The following is a 12,838-nucleotide window of genomic DNA, read 5'->3' as shown; positions in this document are numbered from 1 at the left end:
TTATGAGAATAACATATCCAGGAGAGACAGGGGAGCGGCAGCAGTCTCTTGCTGGCTCTGTAAAGTAAAGAAAACATTAAATGGGTGTGAGATAAAGGGCACCCCGGGGTTGGGCTTCCCCCCATTTTCGATGTGAAAGGCTCGGTACTTACATGCATCATCAGAAGTTTTCTTTCCAGGGTGACTATGAGACATCTCAGCTCCTCAGCAATGGAATTTCCCCGAGAATCCCTCAGCACCTGGAATTTCTGAGGGGAAAGACACATGCAGAAATCAGCCCTGCTCATCTTCTTTACAAATGCGAACATCAACACTTCAAAGAGACCAAATGTGGCAAAAGAGATGGTGTAATGACTCCAAAAGAAGCATGTACCCTGTACAACATGAAGATCGAAACACCCACCAATGTGGCACAATCTCTGCCACTCCTCAACCCACTGCTAAACATTCAGATTGTGAGGTAATAGCTGAAGAGGTGGCCCAGGGGAAGGGTGCTTGTCTTCCATGCCTGAGAGCCTGGTATGACTCCCTGCACAGGACAGATGAAAGCCAACAAAGCCAAATGACACCAGAGAACAGGAAGCATGAGCCCATTCGTGGCCACTCACCCAACTCTTTGCAAGATGGAATAGCTTGTCCTGTACAATGACCACTGTGCACCAGGAACTTAAAAACCAAAGCCTCCATGCTCACATTCGCTTTATCCCTGATTGAAATGGCACACACTACATCTAAATGGCTTTGCTAAATACTGTGGGAGGATTACAAACTTTGTAGGACTTCTTCCAGAGTCTCGTGATGCAGTGACCACAGAAACTGGAACCTTGGAGAGCTCTCAAGTTTGGAAAGGGCGAACAGGTTTCTGGTCCATTGTGTAGTAAAAGAATGATATTTCAGCAGGGACAGAACCCTCCCCCTTTCTCTCTCTCTTTCTCTCTGTCTCTCTCTCTCTCTCTCTCTCTCTCTCTCTCTCTCTCTCTCTCTCTCTCTCTCTCTCTCTCTCTCTCTGTGTCTTTCTATCTCTTTCTGTGTGGTGTGTGGTGTGTGGCAGGGAGGGTGGTTGTAGAAGAGAATCATAACAAAGCAAGGATGAATTCTGTCAACTCCATAGTTTCGGGTCATCTGAATTACTCTGGATAAACAAAATTTAACTGCAACTTGAGTCAACCAATTCACGTTGAGTCTGAATGAAAGTAGAACATCCAGTATTTAATTGCTTTGTATGAGAGCTAAAAACCTGAAGACAGCATAGGCCAATCAACGTGCCTAAGAAGAACTTACAAAGACTATTATGGAGGGTAACTCTCAATTCACAACCTCTATGCCTTGCACTTACTTTCTCACTGGGAGCTGTTTTATACTTCTAACATGAAGTCATGTTTCAGTCCTAACAATTACTGGAATTGTAAATGGACCAAGCAAGTTAAGGAAGTACAAATATTCTTGTCATTACTCTGCTTAAGAACATATCCAGAATTTGAAAGGGTGCCATTTCTTTAGTTCCTTCCATATCGAAGATTGCAATTTTTCTAGAGGAATCATAATGGCAACTTTTGGACTTTAAATAGGAAGGCACCACATTTGTTGGTTTAAAATATGTGCAAAGAGGGGCCAGTGAGCTCACTTGGTGAGCTTGCCACCAAGCCGGACAGCCTGTATTTGATCTCTAGAGCATGTAAAGGTAGAAGGAGAGAACCAACTCAACAGATTTGTCTTACCTGTACTCAAAGGCAAGCAGGTACCCGAACATGCATATCACACACTAATTTAAACATTAGGATAATTCACATCCACAATGTAGTCCATTGGAAGGCTAAACCTCTAGTGCTTTTACATCTGGGTTGGTTCTGTTTTGTTCTGTTTCCCTTCATGAAAAAATGACTTGCTGATAGTTTGAGAAAATGATTTGGGACTTGCTGGAACTCTAAAAAGGAACATTTAAGCACAGTTTCCCCTTTAGGACAAGGTGTGGTTAAATTGGTGGCTTCCATCAATTGTGACAAAAATCTTTATAGAGATAGACAGGAAGTGCTGTACACAGCCTTGGGTGATGACATGAAGATATCCTTTTAAATAGGATGGCAAAAATTGCACCTTGATTGGTAGAGACAATGAAGCTTCTCTTTCCAAGGAAAATTTTGTTTGACAAAATCACTTTCCAAACACCAGTGGTTTTTGTAGGTTGGGAGGATAACTACAAAGGAAGCACTTTAAGAGAGGCACCAGAGAAGAAAACTGTTCTCTTTCATATCTTTCAGTGTGGGGGGATTTAGTTTGTTTTACCTGTTATCCAAGCTCTCCCTGCCTCCCCCCCCCCAACCTTGGTAACAACACAGTATAGGTAAGGGTTGCCTTGAATTCTCATTCCACCTGCCCCTGCCTCCTAGGTAGTGGGATTAAAGGGAGTACTCCACTTGTATCTGACCTGGACTTATGATTCAGCCAGGCAGAGGCAGGTAGATCTGTTAAAAGCCAGCCTGGTCTGCAGAGTGAGTTCCAGGATTACACAGTGAAACCTTGTCTGGCAAAACAAAAATACAACTCAAGCCTCTCACATATTTTTTGAAGATTTTTTTTTGTGTGTATATGAGTGCACTATAGCTGTCTTCAGACACCAGAGGAGGGCATCAGATCCCATTGCAGATGGTTGTGAGTCACCACGTGGTTGCTGGGATTTGAACTCAGGACCTCTTCAAGAGCGCTCAGTGCTCTTGACCACTGAGCCATCTCTTCAGTTCCCACATATTCTGTAAGTATTCAGCCACTAAATTCTATCCACAGGCCCCTAATCCCTGTAATTGAGCTTACTTTACAGCAGCTCTTTGCAAACTAGGAATGATCTTAGCACTTGTAGGGCTAAAAAAAAGTATGAATGATGAGCAAGCCTGGGCTACAAAATTTGATCCTATGTCAAAAACTGAATAAGATGGCTTAGTGGAAAAGAGATTGTTGCTCAAGCCAGATGGCCTGAAGGGTCCCATGGCCCATGATAGAACCAACTATAATGTTGTCCTCTCACCTATACATAGGTATATGCCCCCCCCTTTTTTTTTTTACTGTTTGACAAGGACTTTCTCTATAGCTCTGCTATACCTGAGGCCAGGGTGGCTTTGAACCTGTAGCAGATGTTCCTGTCACTGCCTCTCTAGTGTCAGTTTTTTTTTTGTTTTTTGTTTTTTCTCCTATTTTCAGCAAAGGAAACACCATGACTTTTGTGTCCTGTTTTTATGACAGAAGTAAAATCAGATACGAGGTAATTTTCCTGGTTTCCTCATTCAATGTAATGTGATAGGAAAGCATGTGTTATTTCCTCCAAGGACTCTAATGGCCTTTGGTAGTCTACCTAGACAACAGTGCTCTGCAGTGAACCTACTTTCTGCTGTGGAGAGGCGAAAAGGAGATTATCCTAAATGATCATATAGGCCTAAATCAGTTAATTGAGAGGCCTCATGCGAAATCCTGGGTTTTGCTGGCTGGGCTAGCCTTGCTGACTTTAGTGAACTCGAGGTTCAGTGAGAAACCTTGTTTCAAAAATAAGGTACAGCATAATTGAGGAAGGTACTTGATGCAATCTACCCTTCATAAGCACCTGTACCCCCCCATACACATATGTGCATACCCACACAAAAGAAATTCTGGCTCTAATGCTGAACTTGGTTGAGCAGGAAGTCCTGTAATCTCAACTACTTAGCAAGCTGAGATAGGATCACAAAGGCTTATGTGGGCTACAGACTGAATTGAAAGCCAGTCTGGGCAACTTAGTGAGAATCAAGAAGAAATGTGAAAAAGTTAGGGTTATAGCTCACAAATGAAGTCCTAGGGTCAGTCCCTAGTACCTGACTTTAGGGGAAGTCTGCCAGAACAAGACAAGCCAGGATGCAAACCCCCATGATTTATTGGGGGTCCCAGGACTCTTTGAGTACTTAATATGCTGAAACCATCTCTAGTGCCTTGTCACTTTTACTGAGTATTTTTCAGCCAGGGAAGGGAACACTGAAAACAATGTATTTCTGCACATGAACTTCAGCTCCTACAGAATGTCACACACCCAGGTAGAATTTAGATTTCTCAGCCTTCACAATCACACGAGCCAATAACTTGCAATAAACATAATATAATATGGGCTAAATATGATACAGTCTATGTGGGTATCTTAGTGGTAGAGCACTTGCCTGGATTTTTTTGTAGGGGTACTGTTTCCCTACAGCAAACAGTGATTCAGGGAGACAGAGAGGAGGTAGGGTCCTCTTGTTAAAGCCTTCAAGGAAAGAGCATGAGCATGGCCCTCCGAACTCTTCTCTAACAAATCTCCTCTTTAGGGTTCCACCACTGCTGCTTACAGTACCAGGAACTGGGGAACCAAGCCTTTACCCTCTGAGTCTTTGGGAGACATTTTGTAGATACAAAGCCCAAAGATAACTTCTCATTATCCAGAAACTTTATATTTGCAAATTTATCCCTTTCTTCAAATTTGTGACTTAAGGGCTGGAGGAGGGATGGCTCAGTGCTTGAGAGCAATGACTGCTCTTCCTGAGTTTAATTCCCAGCACCAGCCAAATGGTGGTTCACAGCCACATGTGATGGGATCCAACGCCCTCTTTTGTCTAAGAACAGCTACAGTGTACTCATATAAATAAAAGAAATAATTCTTTAAAAAAAAGAACATCTCCAGAGAGTCTGAGAAGACAGCTTCGGTGTGTAAAAGTATCTCTTGACAGACAAAAATGCAGCATTACGTTGCTTTGCAAGCATAAAGAGCAAACCTTAGCTCTTCAGCAATCATACTAAAAGTCAGGCATGGTGGCAATTAGACCTGGAGCAGAACAGGCCAATCCCTAGGACCCGGTGAACAGCCAGGCGAGGCATGGTGGACAGTTAGTGAGGCATCCTGTTACCAAAAGATATGATAGAGTCTGGCACGCTGGTGCATGCCTATAATCCCGGTACTCAGGAGGCAGAGTCAGGGAGGCGGATCTCTGTGAGTCCACACTGGTCTATATGGTGAGTTCCAGGGCAGCCAAGGTACACAGTGAGACCTTGCCTCAAAATTAAAATCACACAAATGTAAAGCTAAAGGAAAAAGAGATATGATGAGGAGTTTCTGTAAAGGTAGACCTCTGACCTCTACACACCCACGCACAGACAGGCACACGTGTGTGCATGTGTGCACGAGATACCTATAAGGAAAATGCATTCATTGTGAGGCAAGAGGGGATGATCAGACACGCATAACGGCCCTGCCTTTACATTATGAACAGCTCCACACAAAATTACCAAGGCAGCCTGTCCTGCCTCGAATGATTCTCCTAACCAGGAGTGAATCCTAAAACTAAAAATTGACTTTGTACTTAGATTTACATAGAGCAGGAGGAAAATGCTGAAAGGGGCTTGCAGGTAACTTTCCTAAGGTGTTAACCAAAGTACAGAAGGAATACCAGGATATCTAGTGTGTCCCCTCCAACCCCCACCCACCCTGTATACGTGGCTTTGAAAAATGTTCAACAGACCTCCAAATATTCTTCACAGAGTGATTTAAATTCCTCCATTCTGTTCTTCTGAAGAGTGAGAGATTCATGAATAAACTTATGTTGCTCCAGAAACATGTTCTACAAAGACAATATCAGATGTAAGAAAAGGCCAGGGGGCAAAAGCACAAAGCTTACAGAAATACAAGTTCGTACTGTATATATGCAAGACAGACAGACTGATTTTCAATGGAAACAGTGACCACATTTACGAGATTAACCTAATGGTAGGACAATAACCTTCATAATTTGAAGCCCACTCATTTACTGGGAACTTTTCCTACTTGACAGTACTCAAAACATTGCTATTAATTACCAAAGACTGGAAAACCTACCTACGAGAGGCCTCCAAATCTGCTGCAATCTCTGGACTATTAGGACCCCGGAGACAGCAGTGAGTCCACTACCTGCCCCTAAAACCCTATTCTCATCTCCAGGTTAACCGTGACTCGGTCGCCATCACCATTCCATCACTGCATGGAGACCTTTCCCTCTTCTCCTCTGGGACAGGGCTGGTCTGAACTCCAACCATGGACAGCTAAGGCCCCACCTGCTCCGCCACAGCCACAGGGACTGCTCTCATTCTGCATCCCTGATCACTGTGTCAGAAGGCTACTTGGGGCCCTCCCACTGTTTGCCATCTGTACCTTGTGGATCCTGAAGTGTCCCCCCTCAGGACACAATGCCATACCTTCCCCTGCACTCTGCAGACAGTAAGGACCTGCTCATCCCCTGACAGATACGCCCACCATGCTGGCTCCTAAACCCCCTTACCCTTGTCATCTCTGCACAGGAGGGAAGAAGAACAAACCAGGGAGGATGGCCCAATTCTCTTCACTGCATCAACCACCCCTCTTGTCTCCCTGAGCTCATGTCCTGTCCCTTCCCTGTGGGCCTGCTGCAGGAATCCTCTCCTGCTACCTGGTCCTGGCACAATGGACTCCTTCAAAGCTGAGCCTCATACTCACAGAGAGTTTTTTGGCCTGTTTCTTGACATGGTTTGCATCCGCGATTAACTTTTTATTCAATTGTGCAACCTGGAGAGAATAGTCTTGGTAAAGTCTCTGCCTGTAGAAGACAACAGTGAACGCTGTGATATTCTGTCTCCACATGAAGAAAGCTCACTCAAGGCCTGACTGACCTCTCCTCACTAAATCTACCGATGGAGGACTGGGAAAGGGCATCTAAAATATTCTGACAGGGAAACAAAAAATTACATGGGTTATTTCATATCACACTGACAGTATCTGTCCTGTCTTGTCTGAGAGAGAAATCAATTCACAGCTCTTAGTGCTAGAAAACTCTGCAAGAAGAACCATTGCTGTACTAACATTCCACAAGTATCCTTCTCTGATGGGCACAGCTTATGCATTCTCTTCTCTTCATGAAGAGAGGTAGAATGAGGATGGACACACCGGACAGTCAGAGAAGTCTTTGGACACCATCTGACTCTCCAGTGAGGATTTTGGGACACCTGCATTGTGAACACTGCTCTTGAAATCTGTGACACTTTGCATGTGATTTTCATCCCATTTGGCACTGAAGAGACAATGGACTGCAGGCTGTATGTCCCAAATGCAGGCTGCATGCACCCAGGACCTTTGTACAATACACACGCCTTCCTTACTGGCACACTGGTTCAACTGCCCAGTGTCAAAACAGTGTAAAGACATTTTAATTCATCCTTAGGAAACACAGCTGACTTCAGTTACCATGAGAGGCTATGAGAAAAAACAAAGTCTGTTCTACAGAAAAACCAAGGCAAATCCACTTGCCACACCAAAGCAAACACACTTGGGAAGAAAGCCTCTAGCCAGCTTGGTCACTGCTTTATTCCCCTTTATGGAGCTCACAAGCCAACCTTCAACAGCTCTGGAAACAAAGTGTCAGGACCTCACCTTTGTTCACACTGGGTTTGTATAATGTCCTTAACTTTGACCTCCATGGCGAGGAAAGATAATGTAACCATCCTTGAGAATCTTTCTCTGTCTTCCTGAAGAACCTTATTCATTGGCTCTGGAAGGGAACATCATCTTGTTGAGCATTAGTGCAAAAGTCCCTCAACAGACAGAAAAGATCTACAGATGCAAATGTTATCTGCCTCCTTTCTTTCATCCAAGAATTTCAGTGGCTCTGACCTTATTGTGAAATTGAAGAGTTGGACTTCAGTGTCTCGATATTATATAGAAAACATAACAGAGGGGACTTACAAAACGGGAATCAAGCCACTGTGTAAATTTCTTTTTACATCTTCTAGATGTCATTTATAAAGTATGAATTTGATCAATGTCCTAGTGTGCTCCAGCTCAAAGACACGTTAGGAGTGACTGTTGGGCTGCTTGTGGCAAGACACAAAAGTGGTCCATTTACAAAAATCTACAAAGGCTCAGAGAGCACTGCACAGCGAGATGACAAATGTTGTAATTACTGTATCCATTGAGACTTCTTGACAAATTGGATAGGGTAGATACCCTGAATGACATAAACGGAAACTGGCTCATGGGAAAGTCTGTGGCATTGGGGATGGTAGACCGAAGCTTGAACACACCAGGCAAATGCAGTCCACCACGATACACTAGCTTCCTATGCTGAGTCCTGAATAGTTTCTAGGTGTAACTCTCCATCAGAAAATCATGCAGACCTCCCAGCTGGCACAGTTTGTGATTTGATTTCAATAGTTCATGTGACTAACCTGTGACAGATCTAAATGCAGGATGCAGGACTCAACTGGTCATACTATATTCAGAGGCTAACACTACTGAATTAAGCTTTCTACATCTTGTGTTAGCTTTTTGCAAGATAAATTGTGGGCAGGTATTTAAAAAGGAGTGGCCCTCTACTAGCTCACACTCCCGAATAAGAAGAACTAGACTAGAACACAAATGAGTGGAGTGATCACAAAAGAACACACAGGGCATGTGCTCACAATGGAGTGGATACTAGCCCGTAAGCTAGCAATACCCAAGAAACAATTCACAGTCCATATGAACCTCAAGAAGACGGAAGGCCAAAAAACAATGTGGATGCTTTGCTTCTTCTTAGAAGGGGGAACAAAATACTCACGGGAGGAAATACAGGGACAAAGAGTGGAGTAGACACTGAAAAAAGGTCATGCAGAGACTGCCCCACCTGGAGATCCATCCCATATGCACCCATCAAACCCAGACACTATTGCAGAAGGCAAGAAGTGCTTGCAGACAGGTAGGTGCCTGATATAGCTGTCTCCTGAGAGGCTCTGCCAGAGCCTCAGTGATACAGATGAGAATGCTTGCAGCAAACCGCTGGACTGAGCACGTGGTCCCCAATGGAAGAGCTAGGGAAAGGACTGAAGGAGCTGAAGTGGATTGTAACCCCATAGGCAGAACCAACAATATCAACGAATCACCCACACAGCGTTCCCAGAAACTAAAATACCAACCAAAGAGTACTCATGGCAGGACCCATGGCTCCAGCTACATGTATAGCAGAGGATGGCCTCATCTGTCATTAATGAAAGGGCAGGGCGTTGGTCCAATGAAGGCTCATTTCCTCAGTGTATGCGAATGCCAAGCATATGAGGTGGGAGTTGGTGGGTGGGAGTAAGAGAATCTTCATAAAAGCAGGGAGAAGGGGAAGGGGAATGAGAGTGAAGGAGACCGGGAAAGGCACAATCATTTGAATTGTAAATACTTAAAATATCCAAATTTTAAAAACTAAATAAAATTAAAACAGAGAAAAAGATAGATCACTTGTGTAATTGGAAAACAGGTAATTTCATCTAATTTTAAAATATCTGAACGTGAGTAGGTAAGAATAGTCACACTGCAGGTGCCATACTCCTCATATGGACAATTAAGGTGAAGTAGACACTTGGCAAGCTAATACATACTATTTTGAAACCAAGTGTTTGAGAACAAGGCAGTAAACACACTTTTCTTGTCTGCCACGTGACAACTCCCTTGCCTTGGATTCTTTGGCTCAAACAATTTTCTCAGATTCCTAATGTCTCCTAGAACATACCTTCAAATTGTTGGAGTAAATCCTGTTTGTTCCTCCTGCAAAGAAATCACATTAACTCTTTACTTCAACATGTACATAGGGCCACCGTTGTTGCTTGAGCAGAAGTGGAGAGTGCCAAACAGCCTATATGCAGTTCACAGTTCAAGAGCAGATATTGACTCTTCCAGATGTCCAGAGACATGCATGTGTACACATGTGCTGTCATAAGAGGTAGAAGTGTGTGTGTGTGTGTGTGTGTGTGTGTGTGTGAGTGAGTGAGCGTTCAGGGTAGGGGTGGGTCCTCCTCTACCTATCCTTAACTCATTCCTATCAAAAAAGTTGTGTGACAGGACTTGAGGTTAGCTGTCAGCATGTGATTTTCATCTTGCATTTTGTAGCACACTGAATTCTGATGGTTGAAGCATGAACATGGTTAGGCCTTCAAGCTCCACGCACCGAACACACTCCTGTGATCACACACCTTACACCTACTGCACTCGTTGGTTTGTTTACATCTCCTTTAATTTTGTTAGGCTGTCTCCAGAAAGAACTTCTCTGCCACACCTCAGCCCTCAGTTCTGGGCCTCAAAGGTATTTAGTGGCCATGTGTAGCTTCTTCTATGTGGGCTGAGGATATGACCTCAGATTCTTGTGTTTGTACATTGGGTACTCTTTCACTGAACCATCTTTCCAGCCTGACTTTTCTAAATGAGTGTTATGAGTTGGGGGGAGGAAATGTGATCACCTGGCCCTCTTCCTTTCTCTTCCTGAGGAAATGCTGTCCTCCCTGCCAGCATCAAGGACTTCTTTGTCGGCTGTATTAAAGACAAAGAGGAAAATATTTTGAGACAAAGTGTGCTGCTCCCATCACCCCTCACAGAAAACAGATTCACTGTGGGGTTTCTGGATCCCACAGCCACCAATGCTAACTTATGTCTCAAAAGAAGTCATGTACATGCACAAACAGAGCACACACACAAATACACACCAGTGTGAGGGGGGCACACGGAACTCGGAATCATCCACAAACACACAGACACACCCAGCTACAAGGGGGGAGAGAATGTGTTACAGGGGGACACAGAAGTGTGCACACATAAGCAAAGACACAAACACACACACACACACACAAGTGATTAGGCTTGAGTCTTGGATCACCTTGTGTAGGCACCTGCATGTGCCTTCCACATGTGACCCATGTGTTCCCAGAGAGGCCTACTGCATACTGCCTGGAAAGAACTGTCTTATGAGCCTTGTAGGTTTCATGAGGAGTGGGAATATCAGGTCGGGAAAGCGAAAGCCACAAACAAGCTTGAGCAACAGTTAATGGCATCTGAAACCTCTTACTGTTGGGAGAAAAAAATTTCCATGCACCACACCCACTCAGGGTTCCACCTGCCAAGGGATTTTAGGATGTCTCCTGGGGGTGGACACAGCCCTCTAGCAGCTCCTCTGGAGCAGCTCCTCTGGACAGTCTGTTTGTGTTGCTTTATGATGCTAGTGTGTTTGGTTTTTGTTTTCTGCTTTGTACCTGCAGAGATTGCACCTCGGTCCTGGCTGTCATCCGAGGAGAGATCTGGATCCATCCTTCGGTGCCCGCCAGCACTGGCAGTGGCCTGCCTTTTCCTGCTTGACATGGCTAGAAACTTCTTGGGTTAGATAGGACTCCTGGAAGTAGAAATGCCGGGTAGAACTGTAAGATGGCAATGGCAAGAGGGACCCAGACTCCACAGGGTGTGGCCGGCCTGGTGTCCTGGTCCTTGTGCTGGAGCAAAATGAGGAAAAGAGCATGCCAGCAATGTCCTGACCTGCCCCATTTCTCTACTGGACTTGGAGCTCCAGACCCACTACCTCTCAAGATCAGTACCCTCTGCTGTTTCCCAACACCACCACCACCACCACACACATACAATACCTGTAAAACAAGGCACCTAAGGCTGGTGTCTGGTTGGGAACTCTAACTCGCTGATGTCCTACTCAGTCACTAAGGCCATGTCTTACAGTTCACATGCTGCCCCATTTAGCCCTCCTAATCTCTGCAGCCCCTAGCCTTGCCCTCTGTGGCCTTGTCTGATATCATTTAGAAAGTGAAATTCCTGGGTGTCTTCACCAGTTTGCCTTGGACCCACTACTCTGTGATCCAATCGTTCTATTGCATAAGGTGAGGCACCTCTCTGAGCCCTGTCCCAAGCAGAGTGACTCTTACCTGAGTTCCTCAATAGCCAATCATCCACCCAGGGTACTTCTAACCTTGGAGCCTCCTGCTTCTCAGAGGGGTGAAGGTCATACCTATGTAGGCACCACCTCCCAGTGTACATCTCTCAGACTGGTTGGGAAGACTTGTCCTCTCTGAGTTAAGTGGCTTCAACTAGTACTTGTGGGATTTGGACAGGGGATGTTGCCCTTTGGTGAAGGGGACCCTGGGCCTGTAGGGGTCCTGGCCCTTACCCGTACAGAGAGGCATTTGTGTTGAGGGAGGCAAGGCCCACGGCAGCACACAACCAGGACCCAGATGTCCACTGAGGACCCTAATCGGATACACAGAGCACACGTGGAAGGCCACTACTTCCTTTTCTCCACTTCACTGTCACAGCCAGCTCTCTTCAAACTTGCCACCCTCCTGGAACCCCTTTCATCCACTGCCCTCACGGGTCTAATTTATCACCAGGTGGGATGTCTTCCACACCTCCCATCCCAGATAGACCTGGTCCCTTCTGCCTCAAGATCCCACATTGCTCCCCAAAGGATCCGAGGCCCCAGGCTGATTGTGCTTTCTCAACATCAGAGGCTCAAGACTGACTCTGTTGATACCCTGCCACTTCACCCAGGCGACCACACCTCCATACATCCCACTGAGAGGCTCCTTCCCCTGCCCCTCAGATAGAGGCCCCACCTCTGGAATGGGTCTCTGCTTAGCAGGAACAGTACTATGCAGGCATGCCTGAGGATGCCTACAGGTAGTACTCTCAAAGGTGTGAGGCCTGCCCATCACCCATTCCCAGCTTGGGCCCTCTGCTATGCATGTGCTTGTGCAAAGACCCCTGGGATCCCTCTTCCCCTGCAGACTAAATGTCCTGTCCAGATATTGCTTATGGAAGCAGCACAGGAGGTTCCAGGAGTCGACCATTCGGGACCCAAACAAAACAAAACAAGAACAAAACGACCACAAAGGAAACAACAAGAACAAAACCCAAACAAAACCAGAGAAGAAGGGAAACCAACCCCAATCTGTGAGAGATGTGTAGAGGTGCCTACTCCCTCTCGCAGGCAGCCCACCCACCAACTGCCCCATCCACCGCGCGGTGGCCCTGCTGCCCTCATCTCCCCACTTCCCT

At 45.5% G+C, this 12,838-nt stretch overlaps 1 protein-coding gene across 1 annotated transcript; it reads right to left on the bottom strand.

Moving 5' to 3' along the window:
• On the bottom strand, positions 1 to 11,140 carry LOC308415271 (X-linked lymphocyte-regulated protein 3A-like; the record flags this gene model as incomplete). Its single annotated transcript, XM_080910261.1, has 6 exons — positions 1 to 57; positions 153 to 248; positions 5,508 to 5,606; positions 6,941 to 7,064; positions 7,424 to 7,541; positions 11,035 to 11,140. 6 exons carry the CDS (start codon positions 11,138 to 11,140, stop codon positions 1 to 3), a joined length of 600 nt encoding a protein of 199 aa, XP_080766387.1.
• Positions 11,141 to 12,838: the final 1,698 nt, after the last annotated feature.

Source organism: Micromys minutus (genome assembly GCF_963924665.1).
Source record: "Micromys minutus genome assembly, chromosome: X".
In the NCBI taxonomy this organism is placed as follows: domain Eukaryota; kingdom Metazoa; phylum Chordata; class Mammalia; order Rodentia; family Muridae; genus Micromys; species Micromys minutus.
The sequence above is the reverse complement of the archived record's forward strand: the minus strand, read 5'-3'. Positions and strand labels throughout refer to the sequence as shown.